General features: G+C 42.7%; 1 protein-coding gene across 5 annotated transcripts in view; it reads right to left on the bottom strand.

The window, feature by feature from the left end:
* PLEKHA2 (pleckstrin homology domain containing A2) overlaps nucleotides 1-7,058 on the bottom strand; it is an 83,689-nt gene extending 76,631 nt beyond the window's left edge. Inside the window, exons 1-3 of one of the 5 annotated variants that reach the window (XM_075207018.1) lie at nucleotides 6,685-7,058; nucleotides 4,903-5,063; nucleotides 2,585-2,641 (exon numbers count right to left, since the gene is read on the bottom strand). In XM_075207018.1, the coding sequence (XP_075063119.1) occupies nucleotides 2,585-2,641; nucleotides 4,903-5,040 (195 nt within the window). In that variant the 5' untranslated portion in view covers nucleotides 5,041-5,063; nucleotides 6,685-7,058. Of the gene's footprint in view, nucleotides 1-2,584; nucleotides 2,642-4,902; nucleotides 5,064-5,419; nucleotides 5,482-6,684 lie in introns of those variants that run through there. The other 4 variants (XM_075207014.1, XM_075207015.1, XM_075207016.1 and 1 more) reach the window with 4 other exon arrangements.
* Between the last annotated feature and the right edge of the window lie 16,713 nt (nucleotides 7,059-23,771).

The following is a 23,771-nucleotide window of genomic DNA, read 5'->3' as shown; positions in this document are numbered from 1 at the left end:
GGAAGTACCAAGACAATAAAGAATCGCTAACGATTTTACCAAAGACTGAAAGTCCCAATCAGCACTCCGATTCATGTGCACACACTATACACTTTTTACAAGATAAAACCTGCAGTGTGCACCCAGCCTTATTCAGGTGTCCTTATGTCAGTCAATTACCAGCAACAGAAGTGGCCAAGGCAATATGTCTACTAACAAGGACACAGCATGGTGATAGGTATCATTAATGGGGCAGGGACTGATGTGAGTGAGTTCTCTGTACAGCGCTGCGGAATTAGTGGCGCTATATAAATAAATAGATGATGATGATGATGATTATTGTTCTGGAACTGGGACAACCCACCTACTTAATCCTGCGTTAGGCAGATCTTCATTTCACTGAACGTCATCCAGCCACAAGCGTTGAAAGATCCATTTTTTTAAAGTGCTTTGAAGCAAGCCTCGCTCAACACCTTAAATATTCAGCAAAGTCACCATAAAACCAGACATGCATTTATGGTTCAGGTTTGAAGCACATCAGTGCACGCTCAGTTCAAAAATGGGAATTCTGTAAACTTCAAAGCAAATCATATGAAAATGTTTTTTATACTTTCACTTTAAAAGACACCATTGACGTGGAAAACATCAGTGGCAAATTTCCTGACCGCCACATGAATATGGAGTTAAAAGAGATAAAAATTAACCTATAATGCCCAAAATATACTTCACTGTTTCCAAAGAGTCAACCTGCGTTTGCCAGGTACAAAACATAGGGGCCTATTTATCAAGCTATATTCCCCAAGAACTGCAGTTTTCGGGGGATTAAAGGATAGGAATAGTAACGAGGATATTTATTAATGGATGACAGCACCAGATATCACCGATATCTACTGGGGTCCCAGCCTCTTCAATTACAAATCCAGCCCCCATAGTTGTCAACGTGGACTGCGATTTTGCTCTAATTACCAAACTCCGAAATTAGGAGCTTGATCCTGGTAGCTAACGCCATCTGAAGATACACACCACTGCGCTCTAATGCTGGACATACCAGAATGTTTCATATATTTGGTGAAACAAAACCAGACAAAAAGAAAAGAAGAGTTATTGTCCTAAGAATAACACAACATAATAATAACAGGAATCCAGACTGCATTGCATAACAACTGCAAAAAGGGGAACACTCTGGGATGATTAAATGATGGCCTGATACTGTTGTATTTGTGACCTTTGTACACTTTACCAGTTATACCCCTGGCTATGAACTTCTGCCATTTCTTCATTAAATGGAGTGTAATTTTTTCTGAATGTCAGCTCTTCTGCCTACTATTACAGAATTAGTTGGTCAATTGTCCTATACTGTGTACAGTTAGGGCCTGACTCAGAGTGGAATGCAAGCTTAAGCGTAACTGTGCTGCACACAAGTATATGTGTATGTACACTGTATTCAGAGCTGAAGCTGCATCCGCATACACACCCCTCAGACACTTAGGTCCAGCTTGCGAACATGTAAAAAAAACTTTTATATTATATGTTATGAATGCAATGAAGCATCCCTTAGATTGGAAGCTTGCGAGCAGGGCCCTCTTACCTCTCTGTCTGTATTACCCACTATTGTCTTATTATTGTGTATTTTCCCCATTGTAAAGCGCTACGGAATTTGATGGAGCTAAATGTTAATGATGTTGATGTTTTAAACTTGAATAACCTAGCTGATACAGCAGGAACTACTTCCTGACATTTGAACAAATAATTAAAAAAATTATCTTCAACACGCTCTGCAAATACTAATCTATGGCCTAGTGGGGCAGCATAGTGGCCTAGTGGTTAGCACTTCTGCCTCACATCACTGGGGTCATGAGTTTGATTCCCGACCATGGCCTTATCTGTGGGGAGTTTGTATGTTCTTCCTGTGTTTGCGTGGATTTCCTCTGGGTGCTCCGGTTTCCTCCCACACTCCAAAAACATACTGGTAGGTTAATTGGCTGCTATCAAAATTGACCCTAGTCTCTCCCTCTCTGTCTGTCTCCCTCCCTGTCTGTCTGTCTGTCTGTGAGTGTGTGTCTATATTAGGGAATTTAGACTGTAAGCTCCAATGGGACAGGTACTGATGTGAAAGAGTTCTCTGTACCGCGCTGCGGAATTAGTGGCGCTATATAAATAAATGATGATGATGATGAGTGACTACTAAAGTCTCAATAAGCGTCTGTAAATTATTTAAAAACCCCTAATTACAAGAAGTCTGCTAGATCAGGTGTTCATCATCATCATCCGCTACTTGCACCTGCCCCTGGCCAACCGCAATTAAAAATGCCTTTTTAGCCGAATCTGCCACTACGTCTGAGTCTGAATCCATATGCAATTGCTGGAACACCCCTTTACTGTAGATTGCCTACGTTGAAACACCTGTTTCCTCCCTGTCACTCCCCTTCAGCCGTAAGGAGCAGTAAGCAGCTGTGTACTTTCACTTTCTGAGATACGCTACGTAAATGGGCGTACGTCTTACTCTGAAGGAGGCCCTTAGTGTCAACTTTTCTCCCTTGCTCTTAAAATGTCAGCTATTTTGTAAAAATAATACACTTCTCGAGCACTCAATATATTTACTTACTTTTGAAATATATGTCAGTTTCAAAGACCCCACTGCTCCTGTACCGCTGGGTAGATTCTGAAAATAAAAAAAATGACATGATGTATGTGTGTTAAGAGTGACGACAACTCCTAAGTGCTTATACCTGAAAGTACTGATACAGTAAACATAACTAGTGATGCTGGTCATTATAACCAGTCTATGAGTGAAGCTCAGTGTTATGACTGTACACCAAGTTTCATTTATACACTTTATAAAGATTCTGAGTAAAGCCCAACTACAATGTACAGCTATTAACACAGACAGTTCTAGGGAAAATCAGAAGGCCTTGCTGCTCTCTGCCTGTGGCTTTAGCCAATTTGCATAATGCATAATGCAAATGAGCTGTAGTTGGGAGCTCTCCTGTGGCTGATGAACTTGTGACTCTGTGAAACTTGCACATGCTCAGTCAGTGTCAGTGTGTGGTAGGCAGGAATACATAGACAGGAGGTATACAAGCAGCCTAAGAGCCTGCTTATATACCTTTTAATGTATTTTTAGTACCTGCTGACTATTTCAAATGGAAAAATAGCTGCTGCTGCTGCTTTGAAGTCCTAAGGGAACTCAAACATGTAAGCAATACATTTTTTTTCAGCTACAGTACACAAAATACAGTGGGCAAACCAATATGGCTGAGACAAAGCACAAAATACTGTTTGATGGTCCAGGCAAAACAATGTATTATGCTACAATACATGATAATGATGTACTTTGTGGGAGATATATTTGGTAATAAAACTTTAAAAATGATTAGAAGAGTTTGAAGGCAGCTGTCTGTTCGAAAATGAATGATATTTATTTGTAAGTATATTAAGCAATGACAACTTAATGTGACTGTCATCAGCTGCGACTGCAGAGGAAGAGAGTTGATGCCCTTTCCTGAAGAACTGTAAAATTCTAGAACGGAACAGGAAGTGGTATAAACAGAGCTCTCCGTGCCCCAGAATAAGACTACCGGAGGACCACCTCTCGAATGTTGTGTTTTACACATATGTGTAACCATTCCAAAACAATTTTCAGAAATTTGCTATCAGCCAGGCGAATTTATTGAAGTTGTGAGAGGATACCCCCCTTAAAAAGACTCATCTTTGAGCCATTCTATTTTGTATATCCGTCAAGGTGAGAAAAGATAATGAATTATACACCAAAAATAAGGGGAGTGGGTTAATTGCTTATTACAAACCAGGTTCAGTCACAACTGAATCATCATAATTTATTAATATAGGGCCACCAATACCGCAGCACTGTACAGAGAATATTTGTCACTCACATCAGTTCCTGCCCCATTGGAGCTTACAGTCTAGATTCCCTAACATACACACACACAGACTAGGGTTAATTTTTGTCCGCAGCCAATTAACCTACTAGTATGTTTATTGGAGTGTGGGAGGAAACCAGAGCATTCAGAGGAAACCCACACAAACTCCACACAGGTAAGGCCCTGTCTGGGAATCAAACTCATGACCTCAGTGTGAAGCAGAAGTGCTGACCACTGAGCCACCGTGCTGCCCCACCTATCTGCACGTGAAACCAATATCTCAAATTTGTATTCTTATTCACTATATTCTTGTCTTTTCCCCCAGTGTAGCTTGTTTACTATTTCAATCTAACTAAATTTGTGCAATTATAATTTGAATGTTTTTTTTTTCCTGTGGCGTTGCCTAAACTGCTTGTGGTTTCATCACACATCTCTGACGTTTTTAGTATTCACCCTCCAAACCGCTGAATAGTCAATCCGGCATTTGGAGTTGAAAGGTTCTGGCTATATGTGGCAACCCTAAAAATTGTCTGCTTAGTCAGTTTCCCTCTTAGACTAGATTTTGATTCTATAGTTATATTTTCTGAGAGGAAATAGCAGTGAAAAGAATTGTAATGGTTAAAAAACAACACTCTAATAATCATTTCCTCTGAAACAACGGTGCATATTTAAAAAAATACGCTTGAAAGTGATTTCATTCATGAGCTGAAGGGAGATGTGCAGGAATTTATTTTGTTTGTGACACCCCTGATTTGCGGTAAAAAGATGGGGATCTGACGTCACAAAGGGCAGGCCTCAAAGAGTCTCTTTCAATGTGAATTTCATGAAAGCTAAACAGCACTTGAGAATTAAACAGTAGTCTTATTAGTCATGTTTCAGGTGACAGGTTTCACACTATGTAAAACGCGAGGGGCTTTTATCAAAATTGTGATTTAAATTTCTATAAATGTGGAATCATTTTATCTCCTTTTCTTCCAAACAGTTCTTACAATGTTTTTAAAAAATTCCCTAAACGTGTTATCACGTGGCAGTCACTACTCACCTGGGGATTATCCATGTACCAAAGCAGGTAATTCGCCTTGGTATCCAGGATAAAATATCTTCGGAGAAATCTCCCACTCTCTGCATCTTCGATGTCCAGAAAGCCACAGGTTCGGTTCAGCCGATCCACATAAGGCATTCCTAAAGAATCCACGCATTACCCTGTGCAGACAAGTAATGTTCCAGGAGTGAGACAATGATTATCAATGCACTGAAATTCTATTAAAAGTTTATACTCCAGCAACTCATATTTTTCAGACAGCTTGATGGGAAAATATAAGAGATCCAGGATAATCTGATCTGCTGTTAAGAGATTACCGGACATTAGGGCTCTGCCAGACAAGTAGTTTTCCATATTGTGTTCCCAAAATGGACATGTCAGCAAAAAACAAACAAACCAGGAGATCAGTGGACATATAATCCCAGCGCTGTCTGATCCTGTCCTGATATTCTGTAGCCAGGAGAACACTAGACATTATGAGCCTGATTCCTAAAGGAAAGTAAATGCCGATACTTGCCGTATTAAGCGTAAAACCGCTCTGTGCACGCCCTGAAACTAACCATATACCAGAGAATGCAGCAACGTCCAAATCATCTTCGAGCGCGAAGGACCCTTACCACAGCCTATGATTTCATGGGCGGAATGAAGATGGGAATGGGCGTATGCAAGTAGTCAGTACAGTAAGGGAGTGCCAAGCTCCAGCGCACGTAGCAATGTCCGATTCAAGCTTTGGGTATCTCAAAGGTACGTCATTTCGTATCAATTGCACCAGCTACATGTCTGGTGTAAGTGCTGATTATTAGTGATGACGGTCATGTATGCATGCTAGGACATTGCAATCAGGAGCAACTGTAAAAATGCATTTTATGTACTGTAGTAACATACTAATAAATGTACTTTATTGGAAAAAAATAAAAATAATGTCATTAATGACTATATTATTAATAGATGACATTAAATTTAAAAAAAAAAAATTCTGTGTGCTCTTTTGTAACTTTATATTCCGCATATGTATTGGATGAATACATAAGTGCATTGTCTGTTAGAGCAGAGTGTACCTAGATCTGTATTCAATAACAGACGTAGCTTATTTACATTTGTTCCTTGTTGAATATGGACGTGTGTATGTCTTATTTATGTGCGTTTAAAAAAAAAAGCACAATACATTAGTTTGGCATGCTTTGATGAATCAGGCCCTATATGTAATCCCAGCACTATGTGACCTGTCCTGATAATCAGCAGCCAGGAGGTCCCTGGACATTATATCTATAATCCCAGCACGGTGTGATCTACTCATGAGAGAACACTGGACATTATATATAACTGGACATTATATATAAACGGAGCACTGTGCGATCTGTTTGATAATCTTTAGTCAGATCACAGAACATTAGATATAAATTCAGCACTATGTGACCCTGTCCTGATAATCTGCAGCCAGGAGATCACTGGACATTATATATAAACCCAGCACTTTGTCATTTGTTCCTTATAAACTGCAGTCAGTAGATCACTAGACATTATATATAAACCCAGCACTGTGTGATCTTGTCCTGATAATATTCAGTCAGTAGACCACTGGAGATTATATATAAACCCAGCACTGTGTGATCCTGTCCTGATAATCTGCAGTCAGTGGATCCCTGTACATTAGATCCATACCAAGTGCGGCATCATCTTATCCTTATAAATTACGGTCAGGTGATCACTTGGCATCATATATTATTATATACCCAGCATTGTCTCATCCCAATACTTTGTAAAGATCACAATAAATCCTACCTTAACATGCGTGTTGGGTTTGCTTACATTTTTTCATTTTGCAATCTTTAGCTCCCATTGGACAGCTACGCTCTGCTTCTTTTACTGTATGTTTTCAATCCTTCCTGTCATACAGTTAACATAAAGCAGAATATCTTCACGTAGACTGTTTTTTCAGAGTCTCGAATTCTTCAGCCAAATAGAACTGCGTCTATATTACTAGTTGGACAGTTTTTCCTGCAGCTACTGGAAATTCTTTCCTCTTGAAGTATATTCCTAGTCCCAGTGAAGTTTGCCTAGATCTTTGCACTGGCAGTCTCTGGCTCATCAGAAGCTCTCTTGTTCTCTCCTCCTTCTGTGTTTGTCTCCTTCCCACTCACCCAGCCTGACAATCTGTGTGGCAGGCACGCCTCACACACACCCCTAAACACACACAAAAGAAAAACAAATGTGGGCTGGGTAACGATGAAATACAGTGTAAAGCAGGAAGCTGGAGAAGGACAATGTATCGCACACATACACCTCCCTGCTCACTTCTGACTCTACAACATAAGCAACATGTTGTCTTCTAAGGCAAGAGAAGTATCCACAGGTGGTTGGCAACAGACAACCTGCTGTATATGTTTGGGGGCTGTAGCGTGTCTCCCACTGAAAAGAAGCACTTGGGTACAACTTCACTAATAACATTTTACTGATATACGAGCAGGATTAATAATTTTGTATAGAATAGGGCTTCATTCTCAGGACAGGATTTACACCTGACACTGCCCAGCCACTTTGAGGGAGTAGGCCCACAAACAGTAATTGTGCAGTCCATGGTGTAAATGTATCAAGCTGAGAATTTTCCGGTGGGTTTGAAAAACCAATCATATTCTAGCTGCTATTTATTTAGTACATTCTAAAAAATGATAGCTAGAATCTGATTGGTTGCTATAGGCAACATCTCCACTTTTCAAACTCCCCGGACAACTCTCAGCTTGATACATTTACCCCCATGTGTTCATGTATCTCTATCCAACAATCCCTATGTCATTACTGTTACAAGGAAAAATGGGTAGTTGTTAAAGTAGCAAAATGCAAATAAAATACAAATAAATCAATTAAAGGGCCATAAAACCATTTTTATACTGCCTATTGAACAGTGCTTTCATAGGCAGGTGCATGTCTGACCTAAAGGATAAATACAGCCTAACCACTCCCATCACATTATGTTACTAAGCAGGGTTGTATTAAACCTAGCATACGTTGTGGTCAGTGTTCATGCCTTGACATACATTTCTGTTCATTTTTATCAAGGTCATACTTGCATCACCAAGTGACTTAATGGGCCGGATTCAGAGTTGGACGTAGCGAATCTTACGCAAGATCGCACTGTGCATGCTCACAAAGCGAGAGTGCGCAATTGCGAGCAATTCATACAAAAACGCACACTTTCTAAAATAAAAATAAAATGTTATCCCTTTTTTTTTAAACTATTAGAAAACTAGTCATTTGTCTGGGACAATTATAAAAGACATGGAAAATTTACCAAAGTAAGCGTTTTTATTTTTATGTGGGTTCTGCTCTGACTTAAGTGAAAATACAAAGCAAAGGGAAAGAAAAAGAGACTAGCACACCAGATAATATAGATTTAACTGTGTTCTCTCTTTCTTATGGGAAATTAAGTCTGTCTTTTTAATAAACTACATAGGGGTCTATTTAACAAGCATTTTTCCTGTGGTAAACCCCCGAAAACAACAGTTTTCGGGGGTTTACCGTGAAATCACTATGTACTATTGAAGCATTGCAGCAGATATCTCAGATATCTGCTGCTTTGCATTTCCTATCGTTTTTCTGAGCACTCCCCATAACAGTGTATGGGAAGTGCTCAGAACCGCTATGTATGAAAGTTTAATTAGAGAAACTTTTCTCTTTTTTTACATGTTAATGTACGCCATCTGAAGCTGGCGCCATCTGAAGCTGGCGTACATTAACATATCTGAAAACTTTCGCGCTGTCCAGCTCTGTTCTGAAGAGCAGAGCTAACAGCGCATGTGTGGAGGGATCATGTGATCCCTCCCTGTCAATCATCCTGCAGTTTGCCGGCCAGGATGTTACTGCGCATGCACCAACTTTTCAGTCAGTGCATGCGCACTAACAAAAAAGAAAAAAAAAAGAAAAAAAAAAAAAGAGAGAAGATCACTGCAGCCTTGAAAATTGAGAAGAGACTGCGATGATCAGGTGAGTCACTTCTCAGGGACAGCAGGTTATCGACAATGCTGTCCCTGAGAAGTTTTTTTTAATACATAGCCGTTACTTTTCAATCCTTATCAAGGAGATAAGGATTGAAAAGTATCAAGTCAAAAAAACGAAGGGTCATAAATAGACCCCAGAGAGAGGTGCTACTACAAAACTGGTAGAAACATTGAGATAGAGAGAAGAGTTTATCTGAAGTAGGGTACTGACAGCCAGAGAATTTTCTGAGTAGTATATCTTATTAAATTAATCTCAAATTGAAAAAATTATTGCTAAATAATTAAAATTCTATGAAATTAAGAAAACAGCAAAATATTAAAATCTTTTAGTGCTCAGGGAAAAGTGAAAATACAAACAGGGAAATGAGAAGCTCGCTGAGTGCTAATACAAATATATATTTATCATAGTAGTAGTCCTAATCATTGAATCACATAGAGGTAAATCGAGTATATTAGCTATATAACCCCATACTTGCCAACTTATGGCAAGTATGATCCGGGAGCCTGCCGAGGAAGGTGGGCATTCCCGGTGAATCGCAACATTTTGGACCTGTGAAGTGGGCAGATTCGGGAGATTGCCACACTCTCCCGGGAGTCCGTGAGACTCCCGCGAAATGCGGAAGTCTTCCGGATATTCCGGGAGAGTTGGCAAGCATGTTTATTACCCAGGGCAAGTAGTAAGTGTGTTTTAATGCGAGCTTCTTTTATTCACTCTTTTCATAACCTCTACAAGATAAATGTGTGTTACGGCAATGTAGTTGCATTAGTACATTGTTTTGCAAGTGGTACGATCAAAAAACTCAATCCCATTAACGGAGCTTACCACTCTCCCCATAGACATCTATGGGACAGCAGCACTAGTTAATTCATCAAGCTGCGAAACGCAAAGCTTCACTGAATTGTGTTCCCCGTCATTTATAGTGGGGGTTGGGTACGATCTGTAGACGCTGAACATGTCGACAGTCAGGAATGTCTGTGAGAAGGTGGGGGGATGTCCGAGCGCCCAAAACGCAGAAGGGGAAATGCGCCCCTGTTCTCGTGTGCCGGGTTGTAAGGGACAGGGGAAAATATCAGAGGGGCAGCTCCGCAAGGTGAGTGCACCACAGGAAAAGCTCTCGCCGGACTATACTCACGGAAGCGAGTCTACAATGTTGACTCCCTCTATCCCTCCTACTCCAGGGGTTCTCACTCGCAGGGGTCTTCCGAAGACTTTGTCTGACAAGCAATGCCTGTAAAACAAAGGAGACCAAGCCACACAGAACAATCCCTTCCCCAACACTCACACTCAACCAATCCCGAGGGACCACTACGAGATGCACCGTACCTTTCTTCTCCTTGAACGGAATCCTTCCACTCACACGTCCTCGGCCGCCCGGGTCCACTGGAACTCTGTTGCTCCACAGCGGCCCGAGCCCCAGTTGTTAAGCCCGCCTTGACTTGGGACTCAGAACTTTAGGTGCCCTTTTGGATGGGTAGAGGGGCTTTGTAAGACACTCTCAGTAACTTAACCACTTAACTATCAAGGGACCAAGTGTCCCCTATGCTACCCAGGGACCTAGCGTCCTGCTAGACCAGTGCCTATCGCCTACCACAAGGACCTATTGCCCTGCTAACCACCAGTACCTACTGTCCCTCTATCCACAAGGACACAATGCCACCCTGCTACTCTGTCAGGAGCCTAGCACCCCACTAACTTAAAAACCTGTGTCTCTCTACACTGAATGGCCTCGTGCCCTGCTACGCTCTCAAGGGCCTCGGACCCTGCTAATCTCAAGGGCCTTGCGCCCTGTTACAACTACCTATTAGGCCTTGTGCTCAAGTGCTACCCCTGGGGCCTGGTGCCTCCCCCTCTCTCCAACTATGGGACCTGGTGCAACCCTCTCTCTAACTATGGGGGCCTGGTGCCCAAAAGAAACCTACCTAGGTCCTATCTGTGGCTGGGCCTTGTGCCAACTACCTGCGCCATAGGCCCAATGCCTGAATTGTCCCCAGGCCTTATGTCCGATCTAACTGAATGTTTTATACGCACCTGCTCCGTGCAGGACTCTCAACTTGCTCCGACACGTCGTCCCCGGGTCTTCCAGACCCTACAGCCGGCAGCACCTCTTCTTCGGTTTGGCGCTCTGCTTCCCGCGGTCTTCGTGGCGGGGCACTCTTAGCCCTTACAAGGGCTTCCTGCTGACGATTTCCTCGCCGGCTTCATCTCTTGACGCGTTGTCTTCGTGTGGCAGGGTAGCTCCAAGCCCTTACAAGGGCTCCCTGCTACTTCCAACGGCGTCTCCGGGATCTCCGCCGCTGGACGTCCCATGACGTCCTCTTCCTTCTCCATCGGCGAACTCGGCCCTGATTGGCTCGCGGCGGCGCCAAGAGTTTAACCGCCGGAGGTGAGCCAGGATTGGCTCACCTCTCCGGTCGCCGACTGGCCAGCAGGGGGAGGTGAGCCCTGATTGGCTCACTTGCCCTCTGCTGCCGGGACCTGTAAGGGAGGAATGGAGGTACTCACCGCTGGAATGCAGGACTGGTGAGTAGTTTGTAGTCTCTTCTTTCTTCGCCCTCTTCCTGGGCACTGCAGCTGCAGGGCATCTCTTCACATGTCGACAGGTTCAATCTGTCTACCTGGTTAAAATGGCGACATTTGTGTCTGTCGACAGGTGATAAAGGTGCTGGCTGCAAATTCAAAACTCTCATTAGGCTGATCTAGAATCACATCAGACTCTGTTGATCTGTGCCTGCAAAGAGTGGGGTGACATTGGGCTTGGTCACTGCCTTACTGGCAGAAGACAATTGTAACAGACCAGACACCCAGCTTAAGCCATCGTTCAGGGGAACAGTGGCTATAATTAATCTGGGACAGGCACCTCTTTTATAGGGGTCTTCCAGAGGGAAGGCTTAATAAATAGGAAGAAGCACGAAATCCGATGAAAACTCCCATCCCAACTGGCAATAAGGAAGTTCTGAAAGATTGCAAGAGATAGCTGCCAGTCCCAGAGGGGAGTCTATCATAGCTATAGAATAAACTACCAATGGTCCTGTACAAGCTTCCAGAAAAGCAAGGGAAGTCCTAATCCAGCCCAGAGTAAAGGCCAGGGATCCAGGTGGAATCCAGAAGTGTTCCAGTGTTCTGCAGCTTTACTTCTCTCCCTCCTACCCCATCTATATTGCAATACAGTGTGGAGAGTTACTGGAGGTCATTCCAAGTCTTTGATTTGTATTCATCATCATCATTTATTTATATAGCGCCAACATAATCCGTAGCGCTTTACAATTGGGGACAAACATAATAAACTAATAAACAAACTGGGTAAAACAGACAAAGAGGTGAGAATCATATAGCATGCATAGAGATACACACACATAAACATGCATGCAGGAGTGGCTTTAAAAGTGACCTTGAATGATTGGCTCACAATTGCCATCCTCTGGTGACAATTTCACACTAGTCTACTAGCCTTGTTGAACCCATGTATCTCCTTGCTTTTGGCACACTTACACCATCAAGAAAGACATTAACCTGACACCACCTGTGTTCCTGTAAAAATGTTGCTCAGAGAATTGACTCTTGTCTCCAGTCGCCTAGTTCCACGGGAAAATGAATCCACAGCCAGCACTAAACAAGATCAAACTGCGCTCCATAACAACAAACCTTCTTCTACTCTAACTTTCTTAACTGAATTAATCAGGAGGGGATGGCTCTTGGTATGTGGGATCACTGTGTTCCCCCTGGATTACCTGCTAACCTATTCTCAGATTTGCTTTAAATGTTCTTTGGTCTTCATAATGAAGCCTTTGTTTGGAAATGCACTCACCTGTGATGGGGAGCCGTGTATCAGGCACATGTGTTAATGTTTTGTACTCCCTAAAACCCCCTCTAATCATTAAATGTTTCTTCCTAGTTCTTACATTTCAATATTTGTTAATACTCACACTGTGGAATGCAAGTGCATATCATTATTGTTATCATTATTCTTTATATAGTGCAAACATATTATGCAGCTTTATACATTGAAGGGATCGTGATAAAAATGAATAAGGTACAATGACATGAACTAGAAGGTAAATATGGTCCTGTTAAAATGAGCTTACCATCTAAGAGATGTGGTGAACAACTGATACATAAGGTAGATGAATAACATTTGTAGCTGTTGGTGGGGAAAGGCTACTGTGAAGCATAAACTTTGTGAGACACCAATGTTAAAGCAGCCACTGGTGATATTTCTGTGCAGCTACCAGTGGTGTGTTATGGTTGGAATAAGGAGAGACTGTGGAATGTTGAGACATGAAAGATAAAATAGTCATTGAGAAATGTTGAGACAGTCAGCTGATAACACCCATGACTGTCCTTCGCCACTTAACCTTACTAAACCTTCTTCCTCTTCTGGCACTGGAGAAAGCTTTCTATTTTTTGTTATGTGGGCTGCTTGTGGCTATCTGCTGGCATGGGGGGGGGGAGCTATAAAGTGGAAGTAGAAGGAATATTGAAGTAACTATTTTACACTTTCCATTAAATGGTGACATGTGCAAAAATGTGATGTAACCTATAGCAACCAATTATATTCTATAACTTATCTTCTGGTTTAGAACATGTAAGTGTCTGAATAGTTGGTATTGGTTAGAGTGTATGGGTGGACAAAGCACCATTATATTAGATAAGCTCCACTGTGTAGCACGCATCACTATGCAGGTGGGAAGATGCACACTTATAAAAAGCTATTAAAATTAGGTGACAGAATTAATATTTAGGTACCAAAGTGGATCAATAAAATACTCACGCACTCCGGAGATATAATGTACACTTATCCCATCACCCTCTCCCACCGTTCCACATTTGCTGCACCACCCTGCAAATCCAACCACGCTCCCCATAACTTCAGGTTTCAATTAAAGCTACTGACCCTCACCTTCAAAATCTTTTTTTTTTCAGTTTACCCTTTACCCCTGTGAAACCCCTCTAGTACTGATGTTGTGCGTTCATTTACTTGGGATATCCTGTTGTATGGTAACCCACTCGCTGTTGCTTCTTCATCTGCTCTGGCTATGGCGTGGGTGTGACATCCACAACCAGTGGGTCCCCTGAATACTCAGGTGTTTAAAAATAATAGACATGGAGTGATCACTAGTGGTGTGCAGTGCAAAGTCAAATAAATGCTGGCCGCAGATAATCTCATAGCAAAAATAAACGTTTGCATATATCATAACAGTTGCAATGGACATGGAATTAAACTACTAACTCGTCCAGGACAGATCATAGTAGTTATAAGCACAATTTCTCCAAACACCTCCAGAACATGTACTTCAAGCTCTATTACTCCTTTAGTCCATGTGCACTTTACTTGTTTAAGTCCACCAATAACTGTGTACCCGGTGCAGGTGTTCCACACTCTCTATTGTAGCTGGGCTCACTCTCACAGGTGTAAGCACACAATCAACATACTTCAGAGGTTCATACTTACGTTCCAGCAAGGACTAACTGACATCCCACTATCCAGGGATTCTCCTTGCCACGGTACAACTAATCCCTCACAGGGACCCTCTTACTCCATCTCACAATGCCACTTTTAGCTGCCATCCCAATATCCAGGGACCCTTCCATGTTTGGAAACCATGCTGCAGTGCTGTGCAATCTCATGAACGGTTACTTAGGCAGACCTCTTCAATACATCCCAGTAGCCAGGAACTCAGTTACAATTCTACAACTACAGGCCTCCATCTACATTTCACTGTGGGGATTCTTTTCCTCAAGAGTAGCCAACTGCCTAGTTGCATTGACCCCCCTCCCCCCCCCCCATGTTATGGGGGCCTTTTCAATTGGGCTCTCTTACAGGGGGAAGCTCCTACAGTACTTAAGTTCCTGCTAGCCAACTACCTCTGCAGTGCCCCCCCCCCCCCGTCACATTGTGGGGCCTTTATCTAGGGGCTCTACACAGGATCTTATCTCACAGTTTATGTGGCTTCAGCCATTCACACTTATCCCTTCCAAAGGTTTTTCTCTCCATCCATGCCTCAACTTCCAGGCACTGTCATACAAATTTCTCCTCCTTAAAGCAGGCGGGGACTCTCCCCCTCTTCATCATCATCATCATCACCATTTATTTATATAGCGCCACTGATTCCACAGTGCTGTACAGCGAACTCATTCACATCAGTCCCTGCCCCATTGGAGCTTACAGTCTAAATTCCCTAATATACACACACACCGGGAGAGAGAGACAGACAGACAGACAGATTAGGGTCAATTTTGATAGCAGCTAATTAACCTACCAGTATGTTTTTGGAGTGTGGGAGGAAACCGGAGCACCCGGAGAAAACCCACACAAACACAGGGAGAACATACAAACTCCACACAGATAAGGCCATGGATGGGAATTGAACTCATGACCCCAGCGCTGAGAGGCAGAAGTGCTAACCACTAATCTACCTTCTCTGCAGGTTGCTTTATTACTATCATTTTGACTAGGACAATGGATAAACGTATGTGTGCACATTGGATAAAATTGTATCTACGCGGCAGATCTGTAAAAAATGGAGGATAAAATTCTAAAGAAAATTATATAGTGATATTTGTAGGCAACATGTATAAGATACTGAAGTCTATCTTGTTTGGCCAACTGTTTCTCTGCAATTTACGCATGGGCGTCCCATTCAAAATACCCACCATCATCTAAAAAACTCTCAGCATTATCACCCCTTCATACATCTCAAGCTTCGTTTTAGCGCTCAACTGTATTGACAGGCCAGGATCTGGGAGTGGAGAGAGAGGAGAGGAGAAGCCTTTGGCTGGGACCAGTTTGGTGCAAAGTTGGAGTTTAAAATGTGAGGGTGTGTCCAAGGAAGGAATGCCGCTAAAACTGAGTTGACGGCGGAGGAAGGAGGTGTAGCTATTGCCGTTGAGCCGCTGGCGAAGAAGAAGCAGTTAGATCAGAGGACAGAGAGAACTGTTGCAGAGTGAAGTGACACTGCAAGGGAGTACTGAGAAAGCACAGTGAGTGCAGAGTAGAGAGTAATCACAGAGAGAAGAATTGGCATAAAAGTCAGTGTGATTGGAAGAGAGAGCTACGGGAGGCAGGGGTGTTGCCAAAGAGGAGATCGACATACTCAGAGATCTGCTAAGGTGGAGAAGAAACCACGTGAGGCCAAGACTGGAGAAAGCAGTTGTCATTCGAGTCATGAGGTCCAGAACTGAACCAGCAGCCCAAAAGGTGTCTAGAACCAACCCTGGTATCCAGAAGAAGTGCAGACGTGGTGCAGGTGTCCAAAGGGAGTCCATATATGGTCTAGGTGTCCCGATTCAGTCCTGGCTTCAAGAGGATAACCAGTTCTGTTCCTGGTGTTCCACTGGATTTAGGTGACCACTTTTAGTACCTTTCCAGCTCCTTGGCCAAGCGGAGAGGGCCAATGGAGACAGTTGGAGGCCTTTGAGCCTTACATCGGGTCCACAGGAACAGATCTATGTTCACGGTGTGTGGGTAGCCCTTCCAATTTTACACTGGCCCATACATGGGCTGGATCTTTTATAGCTCATTTTCTTCTAATAAAACTGATTAACTTGCTGTGAAACACATCAGGTTATTAAATTATTGAATGCTCCAATGCTGGCTTTATAAAATCTTGGTGAAAAAAACGTGTAAATCTTTGAAATAAAGCAGAGTGTCCCAGACTGGGGTCTGTATTGGACATTTGGGTTCCAGGGCTAAGTGCCGCTCTGGAAGGAATAGCAGTGAGTCTGATTTATTAACACTGTTCTCTATCTACTAAAGCTCCTGATCATTCACACACTGGTGAACTCTTTTTTTTTACTCCTACGAGATGCTGATTTCCATTCCTTATGAAGGAAACATATAGAAAAAACTGATTTCATGTGTTTCAGAGCTGATTGGTTTTTGATGATTGAATTTAAATGGAATTACGGTTTATTATTTAAGTAATTGGAAGATATACTCCTTGTGGGGTAATTAAGTAAAAGGGACAAAACATTCCAAATTCCCTTTTTATACTAATAATCCCCTATTTTGAGTTTTATTGGATACTTTGAAATATTAATTGCTTTTTGTATGTATTACTCAGCGGTAGGTGAATAAAGTTTGACTACGGTACACGTTATTTAGTTATATTCTGATGAGTGCAACTGTTACTTAGTATTGGGCAGGATCCCTTTAACATTTTTCATGCTTTCTGTGTGAATAAATTGATTAATGTTTTAATTCACAGAAGGATTTTTTTATGAGTGGCTCACAATCGGCTCTCCTTTTACTTTGTTTTAGAGTATTTTGTATTTTAGGGATCCAGTTTATCCAGTACATGATGAACAGAGTCAAAGAATAACATTTAGTTTACACAGATCTTGAGAATGGCATCCAGCACTCTATGATGGAATGCACTGGGTCCTATGGAAATTTACTTGCAGAAATCCAATGTACAGTCTAACTTGCCAGGTAAGATATAGAGATGACAGGCCGGCGTTGCATTGATTTCACCACTAGTTTTGACGCTTCCGTAGGTAGGAAGCAGCCATGCGTTCCAGAATGGAACACATTTCTTTAGCACAGGACAGGTTGGCAGCACTTATATGGCAAAGAGAAAGCCAGACAGACCAGCATGGAATTGGGGGACCCAGAATATCCTTCCATGGGAGGGACAGTAAAAGACTAAGGTAAGTGGCCAAACTATGTTTTATACTAACTGTGTGCAATCTATGATTGGCAGTGGGAGCTATCCCTATGCAGTACACTATTGGCAAAACCGGTTATCTGTGTGCAATATGAGTGATAGACCACTCATCATATTAAGTCTTTGCCCCTTCTTTATGTATTCTATTTTTTGCAAATTTGTCACATTTAATTTTCAGAACTTCAAGCAAATCTGTATATAAGACAAAGACAACCTGAGTAAATACAAAATACAGTTTTTACATGGTCATTTCATTTACTAAAGGAAAAAAAAGCTATTCAACACCTAAATCACCTATGTGAAAAAATTGGCTGGCACCCTAAACTTAAAATTGGTTGTGCCACCTTTAGCAGCAACAACTGAAACCAAACACTTCTGATAAATGGAGTTCAGTCTTTCACATCGCTGTGGAGACATTTTGGCCCACTCTTCTTTGCAGAATTGCTTATTTTAGCCACATTGGAGGGTTTTTCTAGCATGAACTGCTAATTTAAGCTCCTGCCACAGCATCTCAATTTAATTCAAATCAGGACTTTGACTAGGCAACTCCAAAACCTTAATCTTGTTACTTTTAAACCATTCAAAGGTGGACTTGTTCTTGTGCTTCGGATTGCTATCTTGCTGCATTACCCAGTTGTGCTTGAGCTTCAGGTCACGGACTGATGACCTGACATTCCCCTGCAGAATTTTCTTAGAGCAGAATTCATGATTCCGTTAATTATGCCAAGTCGTCCAGGTCCTGGAGCAGCAAAACATCTCCACACCATCACACTACCACCAACATGTTTGACTGTTGGTATGGTGTTTTTATTGTGGAATGCTGTGTTAGCTTGACACCAGATTTGGAAGACTCATTAGTCAACAGAACATTAGCCAAAAAGGTCTCAAAATCATCAAATTGGCAAATGTGAGAAAAGCCTTTATGTTCCACTTGGTTAACAGTTGTTTTCGCCTTGAAACTCTCCCATGGATACCATTTTTGCTCAATCTCTTTCTTATGGTGGAATCATGAATGCTGACATTAACCAAGTCTAACGAGGTCTGCTGTTCCTTAGCTGTTCATCTGGGTTTTTTTTGAGACTTCCTGGATGAGTTGTTCATGTACTGTTGGGAGAATTTTGGAATTAAGTAGGCCAGCTACTCCTGGGAACATTCACTACTGTTCCAAATGTTCTCCATATTGAGATAATAGCTTTCATTAAGTTTGCTGGAGTTCAGAGCCTTAGAAATGCTTTGTAACCCCTTTCAGCCTGATATATTTCAATAATTTTCATTCTCATCTCATTTGGAATTTCTTTGTATAGCGGCATACTGTGCTGCACGTTGAGATGTTTTGGCGAACTTTACATTGCTGGAAAGGTTCTATTCAAGTGTTGTTTAGATTCAACATAGAAGGCAGTAACCAAACCTGATTGTGTCTAGGTTAATTGAACCCAATTATCAATTCAATTTGGTTCAATGGTTGAATGAGTAAGACTAGGTACACACACTGAAAATTTTTCCAACTGACGTGTTATCTCAAACGATTATACCTACAACTGAAGGTCCGATCAGTTTGGCGATTCATCCATATAGACTGACCTTCAGATCTGTGCTCTTCATCTGATCCTTCATTTGGTCCTCTAGTCTTCAGAGAATGACAGCACAATATTTATTCATTCATTTTTGTCACATTGTCACACTGATTAAAACCGCCTTGTCTTAGCTATCCACATGTCCTAACGAATTTCATTAGCTTCTGTGACTCTAAAACGAAACATTCTGTCTCAGAACGAACAAATTAATTATTCCTTTTACAGCACTCTCTACATTTATTCCCTGGGACATTCATCGCTAGCATCGGCTGAAGAGAGCCGAACACTGTAACCTCTATGGAGATTGTGAGCATGAGTGCATACACACTACAGGATTGTTAGGTGATTGGTTGTAAAATATTAAACAGTACGACCAACCAAATGAGCCGACAATCAACACTTTGGAATGACTTTCGACCATCGTGTCACTATACACACTAACCTGACTTCCGACCAAACGGTCGTATGTCGGCTGATTTGCCCGATTATTGGACAAAAATACTTTAGTGCAAGGCGGGGTGGACTTCGCTGCCAGGAGTCGCAGGTCGCGGTCCTCAGGTTCGCCCCAAGATGTAGTGCAGCGGAGTGGAGCGGAAGATGCGGAGTCAATCAAGCCGGGTCGGTACACAGGAATGGAGGCAAGCAGAATCAGGAGGCAACTCGGAGTCAATCAAGCCGGGGTTGGTACACGGATCACAAGAGTAGAGGGATAGTCAGCAAGCTGGGTCAGTACACATGGGTTGGAGAGCCAGGATAGTCTAACAAGCAGAGATCAGAACACAGGAAGACACAGGAGACTGGAAGACTCAGCAATCCACAAAGCACAGGAGCCAGGAACAGGTAAGTGGCAACTTGTTGCTCTGACAAGGCTGCAGTGGCCAGGTGAGCTTAATATAGTCTGTGGATAGTAAAAGCCACCTCCCAGCCACGATCATGTGACCACCCAAACCAGGAAGTGCTGCTGTACACAGAGACAGGAAAATCTGCAGCATGAAAGCAAGTATGTTTGTGACAGTACCCCCTCCCTTAAGGGTGGACTCCGGACACCTAACAGGGTTTTAGGGGAAATTTTTTATGGAATAGTTTGAGTAGACGGGGAGCGTGTAGATCAGTGGCTTTTACCCAGGAGCGCTCCTCAGAGCCATAAACCTTCCAATCCACCAAGAACTGTATGGAACCTTGAACTTTGCGAGAATCCAGAATAGTCTTAATCTCATATTCCACTTGATCCTGGTCCACAATAGGAGGAGGAACTCTTGATGGAGAGGAGAATTTGTTGGCTACTATTGGTTTTAACAAGGAGACATGAAAGACATTTGGAATGCGTAGGGAAGGAGGCAGACTAAATCTGAAAGCTACCAGATTGATGACCTCAGAAATAGCGAACGGGCCAATGAACTTGGGAGCAAATTTCTTACTGGGAACCTTTAAACGAATGTTTTGAGTGGATAGCCATACCCTGTCACCGATAGAAAAGCTTGGGCTTACTCTCCTCCTCTTATCATAAGATTTCTTGGAACGAATGGTTGCGCTCTTTAAATTCCTCTTGGTTTGTTCCCAAATAGAAGAGAAGTTACGAAACAACAATCCACTGCCGGAACTTCAGAAGTTGTAATTTGAGAAAAGGTGGGTAGTCTAGGATGGCAGCCATAAAGAACAAAAAAAGGGGAGTTAGAGATGGCCTCATGAAAATGATTGTTATGGGCGAACTCGGCCCAAGGGAGAAGATCCACCCAGTTATCTTGATTACTTGAGATAAATATTCTTAAGAATTTTTCTAATTCTTGGTTGGTTCTCTCCGTAGACCCATTGGACTGGGGATGATATGCAGAGGAAAAATCAAGCTTAGTTCCGGACCTACTGCAGAAGGACCTCCAAAATTTTGATATGAACTGTGATCCACGATCGGAAACAATATGTTGAGGACAACCATGGAGGCGAAATATTTCTTTAATAAAAATATTGGCTAAGGAGGAGGAAGATGGAAGACCTTTAAGAGCAATAAAGTGGGCTGTTTTAGAGAAGCGATCCGTGACCACTAGCACCACAGTACAGGATTTGGAAGGTGGAAGGTCTGTGATAAAGTCCATCGAGATCTGTGACCACGGGTATTCAGGAATGGGTAATGGGAGCAAATATCCATAAGGTCTTTTCCTAGAGGTCTTGTGTTAAGCACATTTGGAACAAGCAGAAACAAATCTCTTCACATCTTCCAGTAAAGAAGGCCACCAGTAACTTCGGGACAACAAGTCCCAGGTTTTGCGGATGCCTTCATGCCCAGCGAAGAGAGAGTGATAAGCCCAGCTGAGGAGTTGAGTGCAAGATGAATGGAGACGTGGCAAGATGAATGTTTTGCCCGGAGGGCAACCCTTGTTAAGGTGTGTAGTTGCCAAAACTCGACAGGGGTCTACAATGAATTTATTGTCCTCCAAAGGTTCCATATCAGCTGGATCAAAAGAGCGAGATAAGGCATCCGCCTTCATGTTCTTGGATCCAGAATGAAAGGTGAAGTTAAAATCAAAACGTGAGAAGAATAAGGACCACCTTGCTTGTTGAGGGTTTAGACAACGGGCAGTACGTAAGTATAGTAAATTCTTGTGATTGGTATATATGGTCGATTGGAAATCGCGCCCCTTCTAGTAGATGTCTCCATTCAGAGAGAGCCAACTTGATGGCCAGGAGCTCCTTGTCGCCAATCCCATAATTTTTGTCCGCAGGTAACAAGCGACAGGAAAAGAATCCGCAAGAATGAAGTTTGCCAGAAGGGCTCCGTTGTGAAAGTACGGCTCCAGTACCAATGGAAGACGGATCTACCTCCAGGATAAAAGGACGTGAACAATCAGGCTGTTGCAGAATGGGTGCAGATGAGAAGAGAGACTTTAATGATATGAAAGCTTGGATGGCCTTAGTGGACCATACGCTAGCATCAGCAGATTTACAGGTCAATGCAGTGATGGGAGCTACCAGAGAAGAATAACCTTTGATGAACTGACGATAGTAATTGGAGAATCCTAGGAAGCGTTGGGTAGCCTTAAGACCTGAAGGTTGAGGCCAGTCAAGTATGGCTTTCAGTTTGGTGGGATCCATCTGCAGTCCGGTGCCAGAAATTATATATCCCAGGAAAGGAATTTGTTTCTGCTCGAAGGTGCATTTCTCTAATTTGCAGAAAAGATGATTTTTTCGGATACGAGAGAGAACCTCCAATACATGACTGCGATGAGATACTAGATCTTGAGAAAAGATGAGGATGTCGTCCAAGTAGATGACTACGGATTGATACAGGAGATCTTGAAAGAGCTCATTCATAAAGCCCTGAAAGATACCCGAAGGGCATGACCAGGTATTCAAAGTGGCCTTCTCGGGTGTTGAACTCTGTTTTCCATTCATCCCCCTCCTTATTACGTATGAGATTATACGCTCCTCTAAGATCTAGTTTAGAGAAGATGGTGGCACCCTTAATACGGTCAAACAATTCAGAAATCAATGGCAGAGGATACCAATTTTTAATGGTAATAGCATTCAGGCCTCTGTAATCTATGCAAGGGCGGACACCCCCATCTTTCTTTTTTACGAAGAAGAAGTAAGCCCCAGCTGGGGAGGTGGACTTGCGGATGAAGCCCCTTTTTAGATTTTCTTGGACGTACTCCTCCATAGCCTTAGACTCCGGAAGAGAAAGGGGGTAAACACGGCCCCTAGGAATAGGTTTACCGGGTATAAGATCAATGCCCCAATCCCAGATACTGTGAGGAGGGAGTCTTGTGGCCTCTTGTTGACAAAAAATGTCAGAGAAGGGTTGGTATGGTTCAGGCAGAAGAGACACTGGAAATGTTTGGGAACGTCTGAGAATGTCTGGAGGGACCACCTTCTGGAGACAATGAGAGAAGCAGAACTGTCCCCAGGACAATATGTGACCTGATTTCCAGTCTAGGGTGGGAGAATGGAGACAAAGCCATGGAAGTCATAGGATGACTGGGTTGGTAGATTTCTGAATTACCAGAAAGGAAATCTTTTCCTGATGAAGCGCTCCGACCTGGAGAAGGAGGGGAATGGTGCGTACCAGGATGGACCCCTCAGGAATTCTTCTCCCATAAATGACCAGCAGTGAGATGGGTTGTTCCAAGGCTTGTGTGGGAATGGAGAATTGTTTGACTACTGTGGCTGAGATGAAATTTCCTGCAGCTCTGGAGTCAATAAGTGCAGACTGCGGGAAAGTATTATGTCCTAACTGAAGGGAAATAGGAATAGTAAGGCAATCATTACTACAAGGAACTGACTGACTCTGAGAGAAGAGGCCAAACGATATAGCTCCCGAACTCGTTAGGCCCTGTCGTTTCCCGGACGTTTGGGACAAGAACTTAGAAGATGGCCACCTTCTCCACAATACAGACACAACTTGTTCCGAAATATCCTCTCCCTCTCCTTGCCGACAGGCGGGTCCTCCCCAGTTGCATAGGTTCTTCGGGAGGAAGAACAGGTATTTGGAAGTTGGGGGCTAAGCTAATCATACTGCGCCGAGATTGTTCTTTCTTGGAACTACGCTCCTTGAAATGCAAATCAACCTTGACACAGAGGGAGATGATATCATCCAGAGACGTAGGGAGTTCCCGAGATACCAGCTCGTCTTTGATCTGGTCTG

The sequence above is a fragment of the Mixophyes fleayi genome, chromosome 4, assembly GCF_038048845.1.
Source record: "Mixophyes fleayi isolate aMixFle1 chromosome 4, aMixFle1.hap1, whole genome shotgun sequence".
Lineage (NCBI taxonomy): Eukaryota > Metazoa > Chordata > Amphibia > Anura > Limnodynastidae > Mixophyes > Mixophyes fleayi.
This window is presented reverse-complemented; position numbering and strand designations above follow the sequence as displayed.